The sequence below is a fragment of the Pogonomyrmex barbatus genome, unplaced genomic scaffold (assembly GCF_055798465.1).
Source record: "Pogonomyrmex barbatus isolate J1 unplaced genomic scaffold, ASM5579846v1 scaffold4, whole genome shotgun sequence".
NCBI lineage: Eukaryota > Metazoa > Arthropoda > Insecta > Hymenoptera > Formicidae > Pogonomyrmex > Pogonomyrmex barbatus.
The window spans coordinates 7,411,288-7,434,296 of NW_028297138.1; the positions used below are offsets into that span (position 1 = coordinate 7,411,288).

At 36.4% G+C, this 23,009-nt stretch overlaps 1 protein-coding gene across 4 annotated transcripts; it reads left to right on the forward strand.

Moving 5' to 3' along the window:
- Positions 1–809: 809 nt before the first annotated feature.
- LOC105425726 (zwei Ig domain protein zig-8) lies at positions 810–22,673 on the forward strand. 4 transcript variants are annotated; one of them, XM_011636617.2, is made up of 7 exons: positions 810–960; positions 9,272–9,530; positions 18,377–18,558; positions 18,912–19,125; positions 21,008–21,194; positions 21,879–22,000; positions 22,314–22,673. In XM_011636617.2, exons 2-7 carry the CDS (start codon positions 9,380–9,382, stop codon positions 22,442–22,444), a joined length of 987 nt encoding a protein of 328 aa, XP_011634919.1. In that variant the 5' UTR covers positions 810–960; positions 9,272–9,379; the 3' UTR covers positions 22,445–22,673. The 4 variants fall into 4 exon arrangements, with proteins under 4 accessions (XP_011634919.1, XP_011634921.2, XP_011634920.1 ...); XM_011636619.2 differs by having other exon boundaries at positions 21,879–21,954; XM_011636618.2 differs by having other exon boundaries at positions 18,380–18,558.
- The last annotated feature ends 336 nt before the right edge of the window (positions 22,674–23,009 follow it).

Consider the following 23,009-nt stretch of genomic DNA (forward strand, 5'->3'; position numbering starts at 1 on the left):
TTAAAGTATAATCAAAAGATATAAGTGAATTTTATTAGCATATTGTAAATCATTATACATTTATGTAACATTATCTTAAGCAACTAAATATGAAAATGTTATATTAGTATGATATAATATTTCCATATTTTCTCTTTTTTAAAGTGCAATATTTTTATAAGACTTTTAATATCGTTTACTTGTAATAAATTACAATAATGTCTAATAAATTATACTAATTATAAAATTATTGGATATTATGACTTACATAAGTTATTAATCTAACTTACACTAGCAGAGATCTCTTTAGTGATATGTCTATATAATTTATACTAGATGTAATACACCATTGTAATTTATACTAGATGTAATACACCATGTTAGACACCATTTTTTAAAATAACAGTTTAAGATAACAGTTCAGAATATTAAAAGTACGCAGAAAAGAAAGATCAAAGTTAACAAGTATAAGAGTTTAATAATCTTCTTAGAATGAAGAAAAGAAGAATTATCTTAAGATGCTTATAATTTAATAAATTTAACAAACAAGATGACAATTTTTTTAATACGATAAAAAAAAAAGTCAAAATGGATCACTGAGATATATATATATATATATATATCTCAGTGATCCATTTTGACTTTTTTTTTTAAATAGGAGAATGGCCACGAAGAAAATCGTATTAAAAAAATTGTCATCTTGTTTGTTAAATTTATTAAATTATAAGCATCTTATATATATATATATATATATATATATATATATATATTGCGATGGCGCCAGTGCGTGTCCATTGCAAGCACGTGGAAGTTGCAGAGGTCGCCCTGAGAATCGTAAGCGTTCAAACTCTGCAGCAGTCAGTCGCCAGCCGCCCGTGCTGTACCAACCGGGAGTGGTTTACTCTTTACGTCACAAAGTTAGTTTTTGTCATCGTTATTGCAACGTTTATGTAAAATTAGGACTGCCAGATTTCTGCTGGGGTGAGTGGAAAAAGTAATCGATTTGACAGATAAACTCGTAGGCACATTTGATTCATAACAAATCAGCGAGAAGACGCACAGATAAGCAAATAATTATTTCCTTTGTGTAATAAATTTCATGAATTTTGAAAGAGATTTTCTTTTGTTGAATAAATACAAAAAAGGTTTGTAATTGACAGTAAATAATTTTATAGTAATCAACAATAACTATGTATGAATACATGGAGATCAATAAAAAACGTTAGCCATATGCAACACCTAATTACGGTTTCTGCTTTTGTCCAAGCGCAGCTTGTTACAAGCTGGTTAATTACTTTGTTTGTTGGATGTTAGCAAAAAATGTGGAAGATAATTTAAGTTGCAGTAATTGCAATATATTTATCGGTCTTTTTAAAAAAATAAATATTAATATATTTTTTTTATTATATAAAATAACAATTTAAAAATAACAAAAGAAATGTATGTAGCAAAACTTTTTTAATGGTTAAATTTTTTTGTGGTTTTTAAGTAAGCAAGATAACTCTTCTTTCTTTGTCATTATAAGTCATATTCTTAAAATTTCTGACTTTATTTCTGACTTTTTTTTATGATTGTTCAGTACAAAAATGTTAATTACTCGTTCAAAATTAGATAAATTGTTAGTTCAGCATTTGCCAACTTAAAAGCTTAATTTTTACTTTCGTGTCTTTTTCAGTTATCTTTAAATATTTTTCGATTTTTCTGTTTGATTAAAATTTGATTAAAACTATTGAAAAAATATAGCGTAATAAAGCATTAAAATTTTTAAACTTTTTTAAAATATTTTTTATACATATAACAAAACATATTTAAAAGTATTACAATCCAAAATAAACAAAATGTATATAAATTTTAATATACGAATAATTATGTAACATGCCTCGGAGTAGTTTGCCTGCAAGGCGTATTATAGGTCTCCAACGAAATAATACGTTTTCAAGAATTTTTGTAGTTTTAGAATTACTAATTTAAATGATATGATCAAATAATATTTGAGTTCGCGTGATAATATTTTGATGTTGAAATGCATTTATTCGAGACACACAACTAAGCGCCAACGAGTCTGCATTTTCTGAAAATTTTATTCTCCTGAATGATGCATATCTGCCGATAACGAACATTGCAGCTTCCTATAATCGATTTCACGTGCCACGACGAATAATGGTTGACACGATCAACGATCCGTCCTATCCGTCTTCCTATGTAAATGATTCAGTACAAGAGACGGAGATCGTAAGCCAGCCGTTCAATTTCCATCGTAGATGTGTACGTCTACGCGAACAAATCGCATTAAATGGCAATGATGAAAACAACAACGGCGCTATAATTAAAATTCATCGACTCTATAGATCGCACGGTTGGCATCCATAAATTGGATACTGAAATAACTTGAAGCGTGCAAGAATTATGATGACTGCAATAATAATGTTATATCACAATTTTTTTATCATTTTTGTGGAAGCAGCGCGACGAAGAGGTTCGCATTAAGTTAAATTATATTACGATAAAAATGATATACTAGCTTGCAAACATATCATTTCGATTTATCTTCTTATTTATCTTCCTCATCTCTGTTGGATTATCTAGATACAGACTTTCAATCCTAGCTGCAAGGATATCAGAATCTTCCAACTAATCTACATTAATGCGCTTAGGAAGGGGAAGTTCTTCTTGCAAGTCAAGTTGACATAGTCTCATCGACAAAGTTGCATTGTTGCTTATTCGGGTTAAGAAAACGACGTTCTGATTTCAGAAATACGAATATATAAATACATTTTATATTCGATAAAATTTCTGATCACGTATTTCCTAAATTCTTTTTTATATCTTGCAAGACGTGCGCAACATTTAAATAAATAAAAAAAAATAAAAAAAAAAGATATAAATGAATTCGGATGATATTTAGCGGTTTTCCTTTTTGGGTTCTCGAAAAATAGCTTACATGTTGTGGGTTTCGTGTACCCGATAATCTCAACGATAAATTCGATGTACTACCAAGGAGACCAGGGATACGTGCCACCCTTGCTAAATGTCGGGCATACATCCCCGGATACAGACGAATGATACGCTTTCTGGATACAGGACCGGCTCTACTCCGTCTTTGCTCTAAATGGCAAAGGACTGACCCGGATCGACCTTTTAAAGTATTCTCTGATAAACCACGCTTGAACAAAAGGTCGGCCGGGAAACCGTCTCGATTCGATTGCACGTGAACGAGAGGTGTCCGTAAGATTTCTTACTCCCTGCTCGCTTTCCCTAGTTTCTTTCTTCCGAGTGCATACATCTTCATCGTGGTAGCCATTGTTCTTCCGTTTGCTTCCGATTTTCATGCCTGATCAATGTACGTGCAGTTCGCTCCGAAATGGACTCCACGTGGAGCACATCGATCAGGCAGGCCGGCTCGCGCGCGGATGGTATCGAAAGTTCGCGTCGACACATTTCTTAAAACATACACATTGCACGATAATCTCGTTAATTCTATGTAAATACATCGTTCTATATTCTGTTATATATTTAAATTTAAATTTTAAATTTAATATAAAGCGAATAGATGGTATAAATTTTTCTAAACTCTCCTACTTATAGTTTCTTCCTACTTTTATCATTATAATCTTTTTCTTTCGCTCTCTCTTTTTAAATTAAAAAAAAAAATTTATTTAAAAAAATTATGCAAAACGTAAAATTATTTCTAATTCTCACTTAATGAAAATACGAGACAATAACATTTCATTCGACGTGCGTAATAATAAACTTCAATTATTACTGAGAAACTATACTTGCAAACTAGGAATCGTTAATATCTCGGATCATGTCTTTAGCAACTTACGACTCTCCAGTGGATTATCTCGTAATACGATTCGCCGATAAGTTCATTAATCGAACTAGCTAGTGCGCCTGAAAAGAACACGATTTTAATTAAAAACTCAATTCCACGACGTTATCCTGAGAGATAATACACATTGATACCGCGTGTATATCGTATATTTGTGTCGAACGTCGGTCGAACGGTGTAATTTATTAATCATAATTTTCCGACAATTTACGCATACGGTAAATCGGACACACAGCAAGATTGAGTCTCGCTCCAATCAGCGTGATTAATGACGATCGCGACTAATCCGCGGGAGGGGAAGGGGAAGGAAGGTACTACAACATATTAGCTACTCCAATAAATTGCACGTAATCAAATAAATACTCTTCGAATTACGTGCGTCGCGACATTGTCAGATTTCGGTAGGTGATTTCGGCGGATTATTATTGCTACGGCAGTATTAACTCGATGAAGAATGTCTCGACATTTTTACCGACTCGTAAATCGATTGCTCTTTGGCGAGGTACTACACAATTCTGGCACTGAAATCTCTACAGATTTCATAAGACGAAAGTTTCTCTCTTCACGCTACACAGGGAGATTGAATTATTTTTCTTTTCCCGTTACGAAAGGAGAGCTGCTCTCGGACAGTAAACAATTACGTCAGAAAATAAATGATTACAATTGCATTAAATTTATATCAAAATATTGCAAGAACGTGAAGTTATATCGTCGCTGTTCGATTATTCGTACCATATTCGATTTTCATCAATAACCCTTAATAATTTTAATCCTGTTATCAGATATCCACGAATAACACGATATGAAAATCGCGTTAAACAGTTAAAGTTATATCTTATTTGAAGCATTCGTTTGTTTTTTTCGTTAACGCGCCTTTCCCGATGTGTTAAACCCATGTAATAAAAAGCGTAAAGGGTATGTAATAATTTGCGCTAGCATTACAAAAGAATTCTTTGCACTTTGTACCAATTCTGGAAATGCTAGTATCCCATCAATTTTGTAACATCCCAGGATCTCCGAGCCGAAATTTCAAACGAACTCTGACAAATTTTTCCCTCCATTTTTTCTTTCAAAGAAGTTTTGCGATAAAACGAACGGATGATGAATGGCTCTTTCGCCGGGTTATACGCGCACAATACTTGAATTTATGCAGCCTGCCATTATAGGTATATAGCAATTAGTTGTCATTTACGAGACTGGAATAACATACGATCTGACCGTAACATATCCCTCTTTTGTTCGCGAGTTTCTCCCGAACATTTCGCACTTCCGTCATTAACCCCCACCTCCCCGTTTCGTGTATTACCATCGATCGCAAGGATGTTTAAGCTATTTAGCGTTCTAAATCTTTTTCTTTCTTTTACTTTTTCTCTTCCTTTTTTTTTTTTTTTTATTTTGTGACGTTAAGTAGCGCACGTCGCTCACGATGATTTATCGAGAGTCAGTGCGCTTACATGCGTTTTGACCAGCTTACCTCATTAACGTAATTCATCAAATGATCGTGATTACTTCCGTGGAGCGGACGCCTCGTCGTCCTCGTCGTAAACACACCAGAACTGTACACTGTACTTTAGGTTACTTGCGGTTTAGGACAGGGCTTTAAAATTACAGAACTCGCTGGCGCACGTGTCCCCGTAAGTCTCTCGCGTGGTTTTCCCAATTGCGTTTCTTCCTCGGTCGCAACCGGGACGGTTGCAACGTGACATCATGAGCGGCGAGCGAAGATCGATCGATTCAAAGACGTGTCATGCGAGTTGAATTCCCGCGAGATCCGACGAGTCGAGTCCTCCGCCAGAAGTCCTTTGCCAGGAGGGCGGAGAGAGTCAGGAGGATGGAAGTCGAATCGCTCGAAGCGAATCTCGAGAAAGACGGATATAAAATGAGCACGGGGAGGGAACGAGTTATCAGAACAATCGTCGTTCCCTTTGCCTCTCGCAAATTCGCACATTGTTTTTCACTCGACACGTCGTCAGAGCGCGAGAAATTGTTCTTGTGAGGAAAAACGAAGGGAGAAAGAATATTTTCGCTTTCTCATTTATTGTTCTAGCTAAAGCGGAGCTAACGTGGGGAATGTATGATGATGTACATTATGCGCAGAAATAACGAAAGCTTTTGCCCGTAATCTTGCTTTAGTTACGCCGAGAAGGGGTTGGTATTATTTCAACGATCCGTATAGCTTAAATGATACCGTATCTTAATAATGCGGCGGCTTTTGTCTCCACCAATCCCATTGTTAATTGTAATGACAACACGACACAACGTGTTGCACGTGATGTTGCACGCACGAAGTTATATTTAGAACAGTTTACACCGATGTATTATAACAATTGAATTATATTGAATTATTGACATATCCTGGAAATTAATTTAATTAAATGCAGTTAAAAAATAATGGATTCGGATTTATTATTACTTATTGCATGACAGAAGATTTATTAAAAAAAAAAAAAAATCTAAGAAGAATTGAGATATCAAAAAATTATTGAAAATGATATAAAACATAAAGAAATAATATAAGAATAAATTATATAAAAAATAATTTTAGAACCTTTTAAATAAAATAAAAGAATTTTATATAAAACAATAAAAGAATTTTAGAATATTCTTTATTCAATTTTTTTTCTACTAACTATGATTGCAGACGCTTGCAAATGTTTTCAAAAATTGTATGGCAAAAAACACGCTAAATGCAACTTACTAAAGACATTTATATTGTGTGGAAATAAAATGGAGGAAAGGCGCAGCAAGCTAGTTCGTTCATCAGCTGCGGTTTCAACAGTAAGTTACGCGATTCGTCATGTCATAAATATCAGTGGAAAACGACTTCCTGCAACGTTATAACGGATTCCGCACTACTTCCAAAGCCGAAAAGCAGTATCGTTATTCCGGAGAAAATCTTTGAAAGTCGCACATATTGCGATACCACAGCCATCGGCAATACCTCGCTGTTGTGCGCACGTGAATTATTTTACAAACTTGTAAATGTTTCATCTGTTGTCTCTGAACATGCGACTCTCTTTTTTTTTAATATTATAAGAATATATATAAGGAAAAAAAAAAAGTAATAATTAATGCCATGTACCAAAAGCAGGTCAGAGACAGTATAGATTTAATTATTAAAAATTGTAATGCGCGAAACAAGATTTACAAGACAAATGGGAAATTTCTCATAAATGAAAAAATTTCCCGTGCATAAAAAGCTACTTTTGAATCTTTCAAATCTTACTTTTGCAAAAACATTTACAACAACATTCAAAACCGTCGTGGAATAATCAGGCGGGTGGTATAAAGCAATTGCTATTAAACGAATTAACAATTAAAAGAATATGCTTTTCGCTATGACGGAGGTAAATGCGCGGGGAGATTTTAGCGCGCATAGAAAGCACGCCGGATATCACCCGCACAATAATGGCGAGATTTGCATTGCAAATCCTCTCACCTTGTTATTTGGACACAATAATCCAGCCGCCTACCGGATTGCTGGCGCATATCTCAAGATGAAAATCGCGAAGGCGGCCCGATCGCCTATATCTTCTTTCTCGAATAGAGATAGCAGTTCCTGCTTTACTGCCAGGTGAATCCCCGAGAAACTGCAAAAGTTCCGGCTGCCTAACTCTGGTGTTGCCACTCTCTTTCCTTCTAGTTCTAACTAGTTCTATGTGTTACCTCGCTTCTTTTCCGCTTCGTATCTGCTTCCTCTCTCTCCTCCCGTTCTCTGTACGCGCTCTCTCCGCTCGCTCTTCGACAATCGTTCTACATCTCCGCGGCCAGAATATGCTGTCGAAGAAGTCTAACGAGCTAAAACTTCATAACATCAATTCTATTAGATGCATGAACGCCTTCGAAAACAATATATTCAAAATTTGCGGAGTATTAGCTGCTCTCTGCTTCGGGCTGAAATTTAAGGAACATCACTGCGGGGCAACGCCGCTCAAATTGTTTGCGACGTGAATGATAATGGTCATTTCTAGATTCTTCTGTTATTAATTGTGTTAATATTTTAAGTTTAATTTTTACAAATCAGACTGTATTAGCCGATATTTAGCCGTTTGTATCATTTTATATTAGGTAAATTATGCATGATAAAAAGTGACATTAGGTACGTAAAATCGAACGCTTAGGTTTCTGAGAATATCTAATGCAATTTTATTAATGATCGCATAATTACAGAATATTGCGAACTCATATTGCGTTTATGTTAAACTATGCTTATTACAGTAGAAGATTATGAGCAAGCAGAGCGAAATTCGATAAGCGAAATTTGCCAGTTGAAAATTTTATTACAGCGATATTAAACGCGATGTTCCGAAAATAATTGCGTAATTATTTCATAACAGGGGTGTCTTTTTCTTCTCTTGCATAAATTCCAGAATTATATCGACGTTGATTTCTAACAACATTCATCAATTTTTATAGTATGCATGTTCTAAATTGGATAAATAAATAAATATTAGATTATTTTATTATGCATTGACGTAATTGCGCAATCAACATTACATTTTGACGACAAATTCAATGAATCTATGATCCTTATCTACGATCTATCTCTTGGCGATATCGCACATAAATGTTATTCTCCTTCATTCGTTTTATTATCCTATCCATCGTATATAATCGGGATAAAAAACACGTGACACTTATAGGTAAAATTGGATCGTTGGAAGACGAAATAGAAACGCTTTTTAGTAAATTTTCCGTGAAAGATAAATGTATTTTTTTTTTCCGGAGATGAAGTCGCGTTTTCTTCGCACGTTTTCCTTTTCGTTTGCTATACAATCCCCCTTTTGAATATGGATTTAGCAAAAGGAAGATGCATAGAGCATAGGGATAATAAAATAATATATTTCTAGGGCGCATCTAAATTCTCACTTGTTTCGGATGTCATCGTCGCATTTTTCTTGCGCGTTGTCCACAGTAACTTCCATTTTCGTTTATTTCCGCGCCACTCGACGGGTTGCACATATACGAACAAAAGCAATATAGATGCAACCTACGCACTGCGGCAGCAACTGCGAGAAATAACAATCGATCCTAGTGGTTTTTGTCAATTTTTAATTTTGCAAAACATTGTAAACATAGGAAGAGCAAATATATAATATTCCTTCATATAATTTTTCACACGATATAAAGGGTACAAATGATCTTATTTCTTAATAGCACTCTGTCATTTTTAATTTTGCAAAACATTGTAAATGCAAAATACTAAAAATTCCTAAAAAAAATAATTTTACATCATACAAGTGAAGATAAAAAAAAATATTTATTCTATTTATTCTCTGGATTATTGATCTTTTCAATCGTTTTAATTTATTTCTATTTTTAATTTATCTATCGATTCATCGCACATTATTAAACATATTTTAATCTTTACATGTGAACAATTTAATTGTGTTTAATCCACGGTACATCCAGATCGTGCGGATAACTCATATCCCTTCAGCGTTCATGTTTGGCTTTCAGAACCAGGGACGAAGCGAAAGCTCCGGGAACCGTGCAAATACATCATAGCCTTTTCAACACCCTCGACTGCATTTCAAAAACCACGGGGGATGCGAAGTACGACGGGCGATGACAGGACCAGCATGGGGGTCGAGGTTCTGCCTCGTATTGGCGGCAATCACGATCGTTATCGCCAATTATCCACGGCATCGCGACAGACACCTGCGCGAGCAGCTCGTTAACAGCCACAAAATCACCAGGAATATCACTCAATCGCAAGGTGCGTTACACAACGATACGATACGTAATTCGTTTTGGATACCGATGCCGCAATTACTTCTTCATACGTAGTCAAAGTAAAGCCTCAAACAGAACGAGTAAAGCCTCAAATAGAACGAGTCGCTGTTATTTATTTCGCTATTTTTTTCCCGATGCATTCCGCTTTTTCCGTTTTTTCTGACTTTTTTTCTGCAATAATAATAGCACTTCTCAAATTTTTATTTCCAAATTGATTCGGATGATTTCTGAGGGAATGTAAAGAAGAATTAATTTTGATCTGTATCATATATATAAATTCGTACAGAATAGATATATATATATAAATGTTCTGAGCATATTGACCTGTGAATGTATCTCAGACGTATCGCGCCGAATGATCTCTGACATCGTTGTAACATAATAAACGTCGCGTAGAAATTCGGAATCGAAGAGCTTTGGGAACTTTGGGTTTAATTACCCGCTCTAAAGTTGAACACTACGTGACTAAGCCGAGAAACCGAGCCGTAAGAGTGATTCGTTTCGGTGCTAAAGTTAGTTGGATTTTCATGCACTTTGGTTGCACCAAGCATGGGAAAGTTTCGATATCATGTAAAATTTCACAACGTGATGCGGTCTAGGGTGATTACATTTTTTTTTATTTTTAAACGTGAAATATACTCTAAAAGCATACGTCGACCTATCGTGATTCTGCCAGAGAACAAAAAGCTGTCGATTGACAATAAAGTGTAAAAAAAAAAAAAAAAATACGAGAGTGGAGACTCATCGAAACTGGTATTTCGGATCTTTTTGTTCGTGGACGGGCGGTATTATTCCCCGTTATTTGCTACGATTGCTAAATTACACGTCGAACGGCTACATCGTCCGATTTCCGATGGACTACAATCTCGTATCTGTATTAGCTTGACTGTTCGGATATTTACTTTCTGTGGAAGCTTGCGCTGGCTTTTCCGTCGAGAACCAGTAAGAAGATGTGCATTTGTCCTATATAGCTTTATAGCAAATCCCGGATTTCAATGCTGAACCGATTAGACTTTAAAGAGTCGTTTGCTGTAGTCGACCGTTTCCAGAGCGTTTCATACAAGTGAAATTTCAGGCTTTCATAGCAGTACGTAAAAAAAGTTGCGCACGCTCGTTTAACTAGCGTACGTCATTTAAGTACTTTATTAAAACGTCAAAAAATTTCGTATCACACAGTCATATAAAAGAGCATAACGCATAACTTATATCTTTTCTCTCATATTGCGCTCATATTAATTATGGTATCTCTCATATTGTTAATTATAATCTACTTTTATTCATCGGGAACATGTTAAACATGTAAATTCAATTTTGTAATACAGCGTCCGCATTATATTAATAATAAATTATTTAAAGTGACACAGCTGCCCACTCTCACGAAAAATCTTCATGAAAGTTTAACTTTGTCGCCGTTATGACATTTTTCTGAAGCCGCACTTAAAGTAATGCGGCGCAATCTTATCAAGCGCTTTGAAAGAATCATCACCACGGTCGCTGTATTAATGCAGCTTTATAAGAGCGCAAAGGAAAATTTCTGATGTTTCTATTTTAAAAATAAATCTTTCTTTTTTTGTAGCAGCTTTCACTGTTCCTCATACATTTGTTGTTTTGCACATTTATTTTTCAATATATATTTATATATATTAGTCGTGTGCGATACTGATGCTCCTGTCAAGATGAGAAAGTCGCTTTGGATAGTAAGCCTGGAGTTCACCCGATGAAATATTCAATTCAAAACTCGTTTGGCGACTTGTCATTCGACTGCACTTACACACGTAGCTTCGCACGTGTAAATGTTGGCTACACATACATGAGCCTGCTGCACATACACACCGACCGTCTCATGCTATTTACAAAGTTTGTCGTTGCCAATCCGCGCTATGCATTTTACGACTTCGACTACGACTAACGTCGTGGAATCGAAAATGAAATCTTCTCATTCTTTCTTACTGGAACCTCCGTTATATTTATAAATCAAGAGAAAATAACTTGTTTTAAAAATTACACGCTCTTTTAAGAACAACTTTTCAAATATTTCTTGGGCTAGATTTAATACACACACACACACACACACATATATATATATATGTTTCATACATATTTAATACGTATATATGTCTCATGTATATCTCTATATTTATATCTCTATCTTATATTAGAATATTTATATCTCTCTGACGTAGGATTCTCTGACGGGAATAAATAGATCGATAAATTTTGAATCGCATTGACATAACAATTGGCACTGGAGTAGTGCCACTGACGAGAACCTACTTTTTGTAGTATTTGAGTATTGTAGTATTTGTAGTATATCAAAGGAAATAACGAGACACCAGGTACAGACGGTTATTGTATGCCGAACTTCTGGTTTGTAATGAAGCGTGCAGATACGAGACACGTGGATGCGTGGCAGGAAGCGAATCTGACCATGCACGTTTGACCTATTTGTCACACTGCGAAATTGTCTCTCTCATAGTCCCATTATGCATGCTTTTGTATAGGCCCAGTCAAACCGAAAACAGCCATCCCAAACGAACAAAATGTTATATTAAAAAAAATGTTGAAAAATATTCATGAGTAACAATACGGATTGATAATTAAAAATAAATAATTGTTATCACTGTCAAATTGACGAATAAAAATGTAACAATCGTAATTTAAAAACTTCACAAAATTCTTACAAAAGACAAGCGACTGTACTTTTCGAGAGCGCACTTTCGCGATATAATTAAATTACGCAGAAATTACGCTCTTCCTTCTGTTCCTGAGGCGCATTCGTACATTGAAATTCTTCCTCCATCGCGGAAGTAGCAATCCAATTACAGTAGCTAATTTTAATGGTGTAAGTTATATGAGAGAGAAGAAATTGCATAAATACTTGAACGTGCAACGTCAAGGTAACGCAATGATACAGGAACAAGGAAAGGACTGCACAGAATTACTGACACGTTGGGTTTAATATCGCGCATCGATCGGGGCAGGAGGGGGAAGAGGTGAGGATTATCTTGCGGATTACATATAAAGTTTCATCGTTACAGGCAAGCATGTTATCTTCCTAGATTTGGCGTGGTGTTATCTGTCCGCAAGTATCCTTTGTCGAGGGATAAAACTTGTCATCACGAAAGAGATAACTTGTCGTTTTAATAAACTGTTGACCTGGCCCAATATTAGTTTTCAGTTGATTGATAGGTTATATCCTTCCATTACTTATGAGAGTAATTATAACTTTTGCGACGGTTCTTTATGACCCATAATTTAGGTGTAACATTGCTGCACCGCAAAATTTCTCATGCCCTACCGCGTGCAATTGGCATATAATTTTAAAGATCTTGGAAGAATTTTGTAAAACGATACGTCATAAAAAAAAAATATGAAAAAGTATTATCATGTGCAGCAGACGATATAAAATGTGTATTGAATTTAAATACGTACTATACAAATTACGACGTAACTTGTATTAAAAAAAAAAATTATACGTTTCCTTTCTCTCTTTTTCTCTCTCTTTCTGTATAAGTCATCGTACAACTTTTCGCAGTCGAACGCTGGTCCAACTTATACGCATTCCTCTGACCTTCGTAATTGGATTCACGTCGAGCTTCGAGCACAAAGTATGAGAAACTCGCAAACGTCGTCTCATTTCGACGGAGGGTTCGCGGAGCATCAACAAGGCTGGTACTGGCCGATGAAAAATGAGCGACAAGACGGATGGTAGCATCTTCGACGATGGGTAGCATCCTTGCCATAAGGCGATGTACGGAAACAAATGGTCTTGTGGATGTATATTTATTACGTCGCCGTCGTGCGACCTCGATTGTAGAATGCAGTCGAAACCGCGCGTCTTGCGGATTCGCACACGAGCGACGGAAGAAAATACGGAAGGAGAAGGATGAGACAAAGATGATCGTAGACTTCTCTTTAAGGTACATACGAACGTAACGTGACGCGCGTGGCCTCGTAAAAAGCTCGTAAAATTTTCTCCGGCGAGCGGAAAACGTGAGAACGATCAAGTGCAGTTATTCGTTATTCAATAAAATCTCACCTTTACCTCGCGATATAATTACCGTGTGATTTAGCAGAATAATGTAGCGCGAGAATGAAATTCCTATGCATGCCTAATAACACATTGTACAAATGTTTGCACAGACACGACGAATTAGTAATTCTGACGCCAAATATTTTCAGAGATCCTATTATCCGGGGTTATGACCCTCGCATACACCAACCGAGTATTATTCGAGCCGAACCCAGAGGTCGTTTTGGGGACCTGATTTTCCCCGGACAACTGCAGAATTTATATTCGGTCACTTTAAGCGGCACATTCGTTCCGCGTCCCAATTAAGACAGTCTCGTCGCAATTAATGACTGCGAGACTGCGAGTTATCGTCCGAAACATAGAAGAGGATCCGCGATAATCAGTTAAGATTGCATCGAGGATCGATAATAAAACACTTTTGCGAATACTTCAATTTCCGCCGTGTCGTGAGAGAGCGGATTTCCCCCGGCTTGTGGGTTCAGCTGCCTCCCATTAGCGTTAATGAAAAACGCGTACAGTGATTTCGAACTTTTTCCATTATACAATTCGCCTTCCGAATGCCTAATGGACACACTCTTAATTAAAGTTGTTCCGCTCGATCGTATAGGTATCCGCTTGTGAGCTCGTCGTCAAGAGCAGCCCCACGCGTTATTAAAAACGCTCGTCTTCGTAGGCGTATTGATACCACGTAACACGGTTTGAAACTTGCTTACGAGAACATCGATCGTAACACAAAAGCGCATTGTGATGCACCGCAATATTACCGCATCTGCCGAACGTTATTCAGAGGCCTGTAATGCTTTTTTAATACCGTACCCGATGTGACCTGAATCCAGCTTCTATATGCACGAACAATATTTTACAATTTTTTAAGTCGATTTTTTTTTTGTTACACATAAAATCGCGTGTGTTCTCGCGGCGTTACGTTGTCGAAATCCAATATAACGTAAGGCTTCTTTCTTCTCTAAATTAATGCGTTCCGCATTCCAGGTAATGACTGCGACTGCGTAAACTACTCCAACTGTAAATAGCATTAAATTTTATGCCAATCGTTAAGGAAACCGTCCGCTTGCGTTTTTTTGCACCTGAGGCTCCTGGAGCTTCTTCTTATTTTCCTGTCCGCATTTACATTTTTGCATTTACATTTCATGGATGATTAATGTCACACAGCGAATGGAATCGTCGTTTGTGTTTAAACTAAAAAGAAGAAAAGAGGAACGGTTTTGTATCCAATGTAGCAGTCGATTCGCGTTTACGAATTGGATTATACGCCGAACGTGTAACGCACAGCAGTCGCTTTAGTGGCTAACTAAAATCTCGAAGCCGGCTTACATACATCGCGTTCGAGCAGCAAGGCGCAATCTGTGCTTTTGTAGAGAATCGCGAAATGCCCGCTTAGCTTTCACGAGGCGTTAGAACATAATTAAAAACGCAGGTCCGCGTTATTCTCAATTGAAAGCAAGTGTTCGCACCGAGCCGTGGTGAAACATAAATCACGCGAATTCTTTCACGCGCCGCGTTCCGATCTTTTTATTCACATATAGCTTCATCTGAATTTCAAATAATCGTCAAGGTAATATATCAAAATAAAATATCTTTTTAAAGAAAAATAAAATACCTCTTGTCAAAACACGCACGTACACAGCAAATACACAGTAACAGATAAATATTTTCTTCTATCCCTAAGATAATGGAAAATCTATAGCAATTAGCTCGCCCTATAAATAAATGAGTAGCCAAATTTTTATGATGTGTGTATAAAAATCAATCAAGTGTGACGTATATGAAAATCAATGTGTAAAAATAAACTAGGGAGAAATAACAGAGAATAGAGAAGACGAACAGAGAACAGAGACAGAGAAGACGAAAGAAAGATTTAACGGATATAAAATATCAAATTGATATTAAAAGACTTAGATTTAATTCTCCGCTATAGATCGCGATATCCTGATTGGACGGTAATAAATTAATAGAGCATTCTAAACCTTTCGAAATATGAATATTCCATGTTTGATTTTTCCGGCCATCGATATATATTTATATTTCAATAAATAGATTGAATTTACAGATCTGTAATCACAAACTCGCAAAGATATATAAATGAATTTTATTTGTGCCTCTGAAAGGGATATCCGGATTATGTGGTTTTACTAATAATTTGTGTAATGCATTGCTGAGAGAGAGAGAGAGAGAGAGAGAGAGAGAGAGAGAGAGAGAGAGAGATGTATAAATTAATAAAGATATATTAAATTAGTTTCAGCGAATTGTGTACATTCAATCAATAAACAAATAACATTTTCTGCTTAATGCTCTTCATCTATCATTAACAATGTATTAACAATTGCAACAACAGTATAATATTATGCATCAATTGCAGTGCACAAATAATTTGATTAAATATATTGTTATTGACATTTATTTGACTCGTGATATATTGCATTGTTTCAAAAATTAATGAACAAAGACGTATGATTCGCGATATTTTGATAGGAATGAGTCGGCATTCTTTCGCCGTCCATCCCTTAACTTTTTCATTTGATTAAAGTACGATCTATGAAATCTGAAAGAGACAAAGGTAGTCATTGTGTCGCAGACATTTAGTTCTCTCTCTCTCTCGTTAACCCCGAGCGCTCCCGCATAATCGAATCAATAACGGATGGGTAATTTTCTTCGTCGACCGGAACAAATCAGATCAGTCATGAAATTCCAGCTCTAAAGATGCGTAGCGATGAAGAATCATTTATCATAATTGCACTTTAACAATATCAAAGAAAATATTGAAATGTATATGTGTACATGTATTTCTAACGCCTAGACACTGTAGACGTGTTTCTTCAAGAAAAAAAGATTCTTTGAAATTATCTGTTGACGTAAACGTGTTATAAAAGTCTAATTTTACCGCTACTTGAAACAACCAAAAAAAAATAAAAATAGGAAATAACTATATGGGATATGTAAATTAAGAGAGAAATGGAGCACATAAATGGATCTGATTGTTTGCCTGACCTAGATTAATTCAAAAGGGCTTTTGTCGTGCACTCTGCCAGAAATACTGTACTTATTCTCCGCCTTTTTTTTTCAAGAAGTTCAGCTCGCGATGTTGTCATCATCTCTCGACAATGTATTACCATTTCGCGTTTCCTTTGAACTTTCATGTCTCATCTTTTCTCTTCAACTGCCGTGAAGATTATTCCGAAATTGCACGGAGTAAGGAGGAATAGATTTTCAATTTCCGCGATCTCGTAAAGCTGTGTATATGACGGTGGACAATCTGCTTTTGTGTCTGAAAAGAGAACAAAAGATGAACTTCCGCGGCTCTGTAAAATCGTACGACCCTGTCTCTCTTTACGCAACCTCGCAGTATTGGGTAGCCGAGCTTTCGACAGCCACGAAGAAAATCAGGGATTGACCTCGGTGGACTTCCGGATCGTAAGAAAGCGCCGTTACCACACTCACCAAGAAACATGTCGGTCGTTCACGGACCCGAAAGATTCTCTAGCAAATGCCTTTTTCAGGATTACGTGAGAGATTGAAGAGTTATGACTCCTCTGCTGTTTTAGTGAAGTTTTACAAATTTCTAGTCGTGAAAAAACCTTCAAGTTTAAATTTCAGAATCACTAATGTTAATTCACCTTGTGGTAGTTGAAATAAACGTATTGTGGAGGATGTTTAATTGTAAGAGAAGAATGAAATTAATATTATATTTTATCAATTATATTATTTGTTTCTCGTACGATATATTTATTCGTTGCGCCATTGCGGTATTTAAATAATTGATATTTTATATCACTTGAAAAGTATGCGTTCCGTGTAAAAATTTCAGAAATTCGCACGAATTGTAGAACAATACGTAAAGTGCAATGAAGAAATGACGTCAGACCAAAGTATGGTGGAAATCTTACCCGCAACTTTCCAACGCTGTGTCGTTCGTTGCGGTAAAGCCACCTGCTCACCATTACAGCATAATTGTACCTTTTGTATTTCAAGTATCCGTAAAATTTCTGAGTGCTTCGCAAGCTCGAGCAGAACCTTCGCGCGGTTACGAAACGTGCGAAATAAAAGGTCAAAAGGTTATGCGGCTGCAATTTTATGTCGCGCCTCTTTATTTTCTTGTGATTGTTTTGTTTACAAATCCCTGTGACAAAAACGTAAAATTCTTTCTAACGATAATTAAAATTATTACTTTTGTACTTTGCATCGTTAAAAAAATTAAAAAAGATATAGGATGGAGGGAAAGAGCGTCTTTATTCTTTATTTCGGGGAAATCTTGCATAAGACAGTTTTAAACTTGTTGCAAAGGAAAGAACATGATGAACTCGATAAGACGCTCAAATCTGGGAAAGCACTTCGATATGTAATGTTTTTCGTTCTCGAATAGAAAAGCAGATAGTGAAGATATAAATTGGCAAAGTGAATACACAATTTATTTTATAACTTACATAACATTTCTGTTTTTCGTGTTTTTCAATGCGAATCTCGTGTTTTCGCGAGAATCCATTATAGCCGCACCATTCAAAACGGATGTCGGCGGCTTACGTGAAAATCTTGTCAAGATTGTCTCTTGGAGTAGTTCTATTGTTTATCCACGCGTCTACCTATATCGCTAACAATCACAAACCTCACTTAAAGGCTAATCGATACGTTAAAGAGCTTAGACACGGTAACGCTGAAATGCAAATAGGAAATCGTTAGTATTTAATGCTAACAATTTTTGAAAACGACATAATTTTGACATAGGTTCGATAATTTAAAAGCAAAGAAATAATTTGATAAAATCGTTTAACGATATGTTTCAGAAGTAATCGCCAATCTGCCGCCCTTACGAATTCCACGTTTGAGGCATCATCGTGTCACGGATTGGGATCCATACTTTGAAAATGCAGACGGCCAGGGTATCAACGGCTCGCAAAATGTGGCGCTGCATCTTGGAGCAACAGCTTATCTTGATTGCCGCGTCGCAATGCTCTCTGGGAAGAAGGTGCATATCAGAATTTCGTTTAGTCGCGTGTTTAAACCCGTATGTTTTTAATTTAATGTCACTGAAATCGTATCAACGCTATTTCAAATAATTAGAAGGGCAAAATAGTTTTATACTCAAGTGTATTCGCAATTAAAATTATTTTTATTAATAAATTAATATTAATATATTATGCGGACAATAATTATCGTATTATAGAATGGCGTTTTCTACTAGTTCTGTTTTTATTGTTGTTACTGTTATTGTTATAAACGACTTGTCTGATCATACTCGTACTACGACTACTACTGCATTCTGCGCGCCGCACAATCCAATTTTCTCCCGCAATCAGTAAATATTTTCGCGAACTCCAGGTAATGTGGTTGCGACAGAACATCGATTGGGCATCCCTCTTAACTCTCGGTAATACTACCCACATATCGGATTCGAGATACAGCGTGAGCTTTCAGTATCCAAACAACTGGAGATTGGCCATCTCCGGCGTACGGAGGGAAGATCACGGAGTGTACGTTTGCCAAGTGAATACGCATCCGCCAAGAATGCTGGTCACGAACGTCACCGTTCTTGGTAATGTCATGTTTTTACGAGGAAATAAAAGGAATCGCGGGCAGAACTGCGGATATAGAGATACAAAAATAATTTACCCGATACGAACATGTTGCGTCGATAATGAGGTAACAGCGCAGACATAACAACTTCTAAATTGCGGAAACGTGAGAGAAGTTAACGATATATTTTGCCAATGTCGTAAAATCTTTCAGTGATTATACAACGGGGGGGGGGGTTCCATAAAACCCTTATTTGCTTTGTTAGATAACCCTACGTTGTTCACGGGTTTTACATTCCAATATTATATATTATTTTTTTTTATAATTATTGTTTCTTTTATAATTTTCAATTAGAGAAATGAAAATTGATAATATATATTCTATATATTTTTAAGATAAGAACGAATGCAAAAGATTAAACGATTTCCCGTATAAATAAAATGAGGCAACAATTGATTTAGAGATAAATAAAAATATTTAATAAACGATTTTTAGTTTAACAAATTTCTAACGGTTAAAACTTTACCCCATGTAAGTAATAGAAGATATAGTTCGTTTTCTTTACATTAAAAAAAAAAAAAACAATTCCACCTGTCTATCGAACCGTTCCATTTTCATCAGTTGCAATTCACACTAAAAAATGGAAGCACTCGCGATCGCTTGGCATGCACGTTTCCGCTTGCGAATACATTTGCGTAACGAAAAATAAATAGTTACGGGAGCAGTGCGGTATTAACTCGCGGATATAAACATAGGAAATATAGTACGATGCCGCGGAATAATGCTCAACGAAACGTGACGAAAAATTAAAATTTCTGCATAAATAAAGAAAATTACATAATAGATTTTTAATATTATATTGTGTGTGTGTGAGAGAGAGAGAGAGAGAGAGAGAGAGCTTTTTCGAGATAAATTATATATATATGAATTATCTCAGTCATATTTGATCAATTTAAAAGCGATTTCACGTATTCTATTTCTATTGTTTCTGTAATCAATATATATCGTGCATGTTTTATTTCTGCCTATATTCTACGAAGAAGCGGAGGTGATAAAAAGCGTGAGAGAATAAATCATAGAATTCTATATCGGTTTGTAGAGTATTTATACTTTTTATGTAACCTTTCAGTTCTGAAATCTACGTGTACCTTCCGGATATTTTTGCGTGATATATTACGAAGCATTGGGTATAATAACCGTGACACTCGGTAGCCGCGAGATGCATGCATTGTTTTCCATTTCAGTACGCCAAATCCTACGTTTGCGAATTGCCGACTGTCGTGGCGCACCTAAACGGCGTAGTCGCGAATTTAAATTCCGCCCTCGTAAAGATTCAATTACCGTGAGAATATCTTGCGGCATCCCGCCCGGAAACAAACCAGGCACAGTTGTATCACGTAGTGCGACTCGTTGCAACGATGCACCTTTACAACATGCAACTTTATTTTACCTCTCTTCCCTGGCATCTCAACAAATACGTCTGCATGTGCCGATCCGCGCTCATCATTCCCGGTGCCTTCTAGCGATATTTTCTTTTTCGGTTCAATTATGAAATATAAATATTAATTGCTCATAACTCCGCAAATTGCGAAAAATGATACGCAAATGTGTAAAAAGGCAGAGACTCTTTTCAAAAATTGTTAAAATGACATGATTCGCAACATTCGATATTATAAATTTTATGCGAATAATGCGACAATTCGTTTTTTAAAATATTTAGTAACTTTAAATATCTCAAAAAATTAAATTATTTTTAATATCTTAAAAATTAAACGTGTCAATTCATAATACTTAATCGAGGATGACAGAAAGAGAAAGAAAGATAAAAAAATGAAATACGGAAAAGTTGCTCCTTCATCAACGACAAGGATTAATTCAGTGGTACATCTGTGCCTTTACAGCGCCGGATATTAGAATCATCGACGAGGCCAGACATGAATTACGGGACCGATACTACAAAACCGGAAGCGGAATCGAGCTAGCCTGCGTCGTCCGGCCGTCCTGCCCGGACTCGAGGGTGCCGCATCCCGTGTGGCGGAAAAATGGCGAAATGCTGCCGGATCACATCAACGTTTATCACATTAATGGGTGAGCGTATATATCGCGGGCCGGGACGATGGATCGAAGACGAGCTCTCCCGGAGATACGGATATACGGCTGCATCTCGATTTGCACGTGCACGTGCGCGGACGTACGGAGATATTGTCTATTCGTAGATACACGTAGATCGGGTCTTATCCTCCCCTAAACCCGGAGGGCGTACGCGTTGACGAGCGCGATAGCGTACGCTTTGTACGCGATGCAACCGCCCGCGATTGATCGTCTCGAGACTCGCTACGACACGCGTCGAAAATTTATCTCTCTTTCGCCGGGACAGAACTGGAGCGATCTCGCGGCGAATTTTATCGCGGCGCCTCAAGTTCGGGTTGAATTGGTATTCAAAAGCTATTTGCGTCCGTGTCGGATACAGGCGATCCGGCTACGCCGGAGCTTGGATTTACGGTATAATTCTTTATTCAACGTCCGTAAGTCAGTTCGCGCTGGACATCTCCGTGGAATATTTATATGTCTTTACGTTTTCGACGCACGTAAAGATACGCATAATGCAGCTCGGACACCGTCCGAGAAGATTACGTATTCTTAATCTCCGCGTTGTTTTTTATTTTTTTATCGTTAAAATTTAGCGGACGGAAGCTAGTAGATTATAGATACTAGCGCCGAACACTGCATGCACGCGTATGGCGACACGAAATATAGCAACCGATTTTTCAGGTCGAACGAGGATCTGGTGACGAGGCTCTACATCGAACGAGCGAAAAAGACTGACAGCGGGGAATATACGTGCTCAGTAAGCCAATTCAGCACGACCGCGGTGCATATTCACGTCCTAAATGGTAAATTAAATAAAAAAAAAAAATCATCGAACGCGCGGAATTAACGAATGTAAATGGCTTTGTATTTTTCCTCGAACGTTCTTATTTCTCTTAAAAAAATAAACATCTTACAAAAGAGATCTAATGAACATAAATAATATTTATAAAGATGTATTACGTCAAGATAGTTCGCTATTTGCAACTAAATTGTAAGGAACAGAAATCGGAATATAAGCGTAATGAAAACAGCTTCGAGAAAACGTTTTCGGTTAATAAGACATAATAATATCGTACATATAATGATGACATCTCATTTGTCCCTTTTGAATTGTAGGTGAAAAACAAGCTGCTGTTCATCACGATCAATGGAATGCGGCACGTACCAATCATTACGCAGCTTTTACTGACTTCTGCGTAATGTTTGTCAGTTTCCTCCTTCACATGTGGCAAAATTATTCTCTATGAAACTCATTTTCGGCCAATGTTAAGTTTACATCGCGTCAATGTGCGTCAATGTGTACACACATTTCGATGGCAAACTAAAACATGTACTTCGATCTCAACAAAATACGTGCTTTTGATTAATACATTATTGTTATAAATGCGAACCCGCTGAATAAATCTATGTCAGTATTATAAGACTATAAGAAAAGAATAGAATAATATTGATATTAAAATAAAGATTGTATTTCTACGCTTCAGAGTTCTTTCTTTTTCTCTCCTAAAAATTTTAATTAAGACTCTACTCTTTTCTAAAATTATAAGTTTTTGTTGTTTTAATTAAAAAAATGTTGTCAAAAAATGTCAATCCATTATCTTTGGCATTTTTTTAATAAATAATTTTCTAAATATTATACGAGAAATTTATTTACAAAAGATCAGTTGAAAGCAAGTTTTACCGACTGACGTAAATAAAGCTTGCGAAAGCTCTGCAAAGCTCTGCAAGCTCGACGACCGACTGACCATGTCGGCAGTAGGAAACAATATTGTGTCCCCAAAATCTCTATTTTATCAATTTCAGTAAATATAA

What these genes read in the sequence shown, in the direction of transcription:
- LOC105425726 (XM_011636617.2), top strand. Translation starts at nt 9,380, where the DNA reads ATGACAGGACCAGCATGGGGGTCGAGGTTCTGCCTCGTATTGGCGGCA. An exon ending in GAATATCACTCAATCGCAAG is followed by an intron (nt 9,531 to 18,376) that starts GTGCGTTACACA and finishes GATATGTTTCAG; the next exon opens with AAGTAATCGCCAATCTGCCG. An exon ending in GCATATTCACGTCCTAAATG is followed by an intron (nt 22,001 to 22,313) that starts GTAAATTAAATA and finishes TTTGAATTGTAG; the next exon opens with GTGAAAAACAAGCTGCTGTT.